General features: G+C 46.4%; 1 protein-coding gene across 2 annotated transcripts; it reads left to right on the top strand.

The window, feature by feature from the left end:
- LOC135649416 (IQ domain-containing protein IQM1-like) lies at nucleotides 1–3,158 on the top strand. 2 transcript variants are annotated; one of them, XM_065167735.1, is made up of 10 exons: nucleotides 3–306; nucleotides 404–938; nucleotides 1,009–1,123; nucleotides 1,210–1,275; nucleotides 1,368–1,456; nucleotides 1,532–1,622; nucleotides 1,716–1,862; nucleotides 1,945–2,037; nucleotides 2,123–2,224; nucleotides 2,302–3,158. In XM_065167735.1, exons 2-10 carry the CDS (start codon nucleotides 430–432, stop codon nucleotides 2,827–2,829), a joined length of 1,740 nt encoding a protein of 579 aa, XP_065023807.1. In that variant the 5' UTR covers nucleotides 3–306; nucleotides 404–429; the 3' UTR covers nucleotides 2,830–3,158. The 2 variants fall into 2 exon arrangements, with proteins under 2 accessions (XP_065023805.1, XP_065023807.1); XM_065167733.1 differs by having other exon boundaries at nucleotides 1–938.
- The last annotated feature ends 423 nt before the right edge of the window (nucleotides 3,159–3,581 follow it).

Below are 3,581 nucleotides of genomic sequence, written 5' to 3'. Positions count from 1 at the left end.
GATTCGCTAATGGTAGCAACTCACGTGGTCGGAAACTTTGCGCCACCGTCCTCCCACCGTCTCCTTCCTCCCTATTTAAGCACACCAACTCAGATTAGCTCCTCCAGCAACAAATAGCAGAGACTGCTCCCCTCTGCACCCTCTTTTAGGCGAATCCCCAGCAAACCACCCTCTCCTTTCTCCCTACCACGCCCCATTCCCCAACCACCCCCCTTTGCCTCTCTCTCTCTCTCTCTCTCTCTCTCTCTCTCTCTCTCTCTCTCTCGCTCAAGCTATTGTGTGATCCCCAAGACAGAGGAGGCTAAGGTGAGCTTGTTGTGAATGAGTCAGCATGTCTTTGCTCTTGGATTCGTCTTTCTTGGAATCAAAATGAAACCTGCTGTTTCAACTCCTTGTTTGCAAGCTGGGATTCGATCATCCCCAAGAAACATGAGATATCTGAAATCGAGAACTCTTCCACCTCATATCAACATTGGAATTACCTTCCCACGCTCTGGATCGAGTTACAACTCCATGAATGATACGTTGGAAACCCTCATCATGGGAATCATTAGGTTCGGTGATGAACTGAGGTTGAATCCCAGGTTCATCAGCTTCAATGGCGCTGACTCCGAGCCTGCTATCCTCAAGGCTTTTGGTCCCAGAAAGCTGCTGATCGAGGGATCCGTCAGCTCCAGCAGAAGGGGAATGGATCCCTTCCACTTGGAAACAAAGATCTCGGTGAAGAGTCCTCGCCTCGAGCCAGATGCGTCGGCAATATCTGATGATCCCAAAAGGTTGAGGTTTAGCACTCCCTTGAAGAAGAGGTCGCTGGAATCAGCTTTGATCGGACCTGACAGCCCCAAACATGGGGCTGCCGTGAAGCTGCAGAAGGTCTACAAGAGCTTTCGGACAAGAAGACAGCTCGCAGATTGTGCAGTCCTTGTAGAGCAGCGGTGGTACGAGCTTTACCGGATTGCTTCTCTTCTAACGATAGCATCGGACATAAACTCATTCTGTATGTTTCAGGTGGAAGCTGTTGGATTTCGTATTGCTCAAGCTGAGCTCTGTCTCCTTTTTCGTCATCGAGAAGCCCGAATCAGCAGTTTCTCGATGGTCGAGGGCAAGAACCAGAGCTGCCAAGGTAGGAACTTCTCACTGTTACTGGCCGACAGATCATGTTCTGAACGCAATTCCATCATCATGAAGATTTCCATTGCCGGTTTACAGGTTGGGAAAGGCTTGTCGAAGGATGAGAAAGCTCAGAAACTTGCTCTGCAGCATTGGCTGGAGGCGGTGAGTCTCACAGATCATGCAGCACTTCTCTGCATCTCATCCTGTTATTGACATGTTTTACTTAGCCAGCGAGTGCTGTGATCTATCCGCAGATTGACCCTCGACATCGGTACGGCCACAATCTCCAGTTCTACTACGACTGCTGGCTTCAATGCGAGAGCACGGAACCCTTCTTCTACTGGTTAGCTAATTCAGCCCCGTTTCTTCTTCCTTGGTCAGAGTACATGTGCCTTAACCCACCGCATTTGATTGTTAGGCTTGATGTTGGAGAGGGAAAAGAGGTCGATCTCGAAGACCAATGCACTCGATCGAAGCTTCAGCAACAGTGCATCAAGTATCTCGGCCCAGTAAGCACTGTCTTTGACCACCCTGCAACACTGAGCTGCTGCTAACATTATTAGCTTTACATGTGCATATGAACATGTTGTCTTCATGTGCAGAAAGAAAGGGAGGCCTATGAAGTCGTAATTGAGGATGGAAAGTTCATGTACAGGCAGAGCAGGCAACTCCTGAACACATCCGGTGGCCCAAAAGATGCAAAGTGGATCTTTGTCTTGAGCACATCAAAGAATCTATATGTTGGTCTGGTGAGTTCCCTATAAATCTCTGCACAATGCAAGGTTTGGCGTTTGATGTGGGATGACTGATACCATGCACTGCACACTGCAGAAGAAGAAGGGCACATTTCAGCACTCCAGTTTTCTTGCAGGAGGAGCCATCTCTGCCGCAGGCCAACTAGTTGTAGAAGATGGAGCTCTCGAGGTACCAATTCATTCACTTGTATGATTTACTTGGACATATGTGTGTATGATTTACTTGGCGTACTGATTCGGTCACGATTTGGTAGGCTGTGTGGCCTCATAGCGGCCATTACCGCCCGACCGAAGAGAACTTCAAGGAATTCATGAGCTTTCTTGATGAAAACAACGTGGATCTTTCGGATGTTAAGGTGAGCAAATCACTCGTACGTCCTTAATTTACAGTGATTCAAACCTTGATATTGAGAACCATAAATGAATCATGCAGAAAAGCCCAACCGGAGAGGATGATGAACGCGATGGCCGACTCAAGAAGAGCCACTCTGAACGAAACTTGGCTGAGAAGGATATCACCCCTGCAGATCCTGAAACCACAGAGGACGCCTCTTCCTCCGTGGCATTCGAGGTAGCCAACGTGAGTAGCTCTCTCGCTGATCTCAAACTCAGGGGAGAAGAATCATCCGATCGACAGCAACGCTACATCTTCCGGAAGAAGAACCTCTTCTTGGAGGAGGGAGAGGAGGACGACGAGGGATTTGTGCCGTCGGAACTGATACTTCGAAGGATCAACTCGAAGAAAGGGATCGGATCGGGACAGCTGGGGAAGCAGCTGTCCTTCAGGTGGACGACCGGCGCCGGGCCCCGGATCGGGTGCGTCCGGGACTACCCGTCGGAGCTCCAGTTCCGTGCGCTAGAGCAGGTGAACCTCTCGCCGAGAAGCGCCGGGGCGTCGAGGTTCGCTTCGCCACGGACGGCGGCACGCGGAACTCCAACAGCACAGCAGCAGCCACACTAACGTGACAGTGTCAGACAGACGAAGGAATCAGTCGCTTTGAATCAGAGTCGGTGTGTGTATACGAATTGGATACAGATGTGTGTTAGATTCATTTGGTTTTGTAGGTCTGTAGAGAGAGAGAGAGACTTCACAGAAGCTGTGTGGAAGTTCTGATGGATCAGCAGATGGAAATACTATTAGCTTGAAGAAAGTTGTCGAAACCTCCTGTGAATAGACGAGCAATCACAGCATGTGAGGGAAGGAGACTTGGGAGAGAGAGAAGAGAGAGTGGATTTCCACCTTTATTTTTTGGCGTGGCATGTAATATATTACATCAAATCTATATCATTTAGGTTTGATAAGATTTATAGATTTCATGATATTTTACATCAATCATATTTAGTAAGGATTAAGATCCGAAATCTCATCCGATAAATATAATATCAAAGAAATTGGTTTGATAATAATGTAGAAGGTTTGAAACATTATCCAACAAAAATTTTTTAGGATATTCAAACCAATATTAGAAACTCAATTAATGTATTCTTTCATTAAACTAAAGTATATTGATGGATAGAGTTCTTAGAAAAACCAAATCTATGATGCTCCACTCAGTTCCATAATCTATTAATTCTTAGATTGTTCGAAATAGATGAAACAAATCTATTAATTCTTTTGTTCTAAATAGTATGATAAATCTTTGACTAAGAAATAGAGATAGAAATTAAGGAAAGTATCAAATGCAACAATTATCTCAAATGAGTTGATGATGA

The sequence above is a fragment of the Musa acuminata genome, chromosome BXJ3-9, assembly GCF_036884655.1.
Source record: "Musa acuminata AAA Group cultivar baxijiao chromosome BXJ3-9, Cavendish_Baxijiao_AAA, whole genome shotgun sequence".
Lineage (NCBI taxonomy): Eukaryota > Viridiplantae > Streptophyta > Magnoliopsida > Zingiberales > Musaceae > Musa > Musa acuminata.
Note: the sequence above shows the minus strand (reverse complement) of the source record. Positions and strands in the feature narration are given on the sequence as shown.

Coding starts and splice junctions, on each gene's coding strand:
- LOC135649416 (XM_065167733.1), top strand. CDS start 322: ATGAGTCAGCATGTCTTTGCTCTTGGATTCGTCTTTCTTGGAATCAAA. Junction 939..1,008: donor GTCCTTGTAGAGCAGCGGTG/GTACGAGCTTTA, acceptor TGTATGTTTCAG/GTGGAAGCTGTTGGATTTCG. Junction 1,276..1,367: donor TGCAGCATTGGCTGGAGGCG/GTGAGTCTCACA, acceptor ATCTATCCGCAG/ATTGACCCTCGACATCGGTA.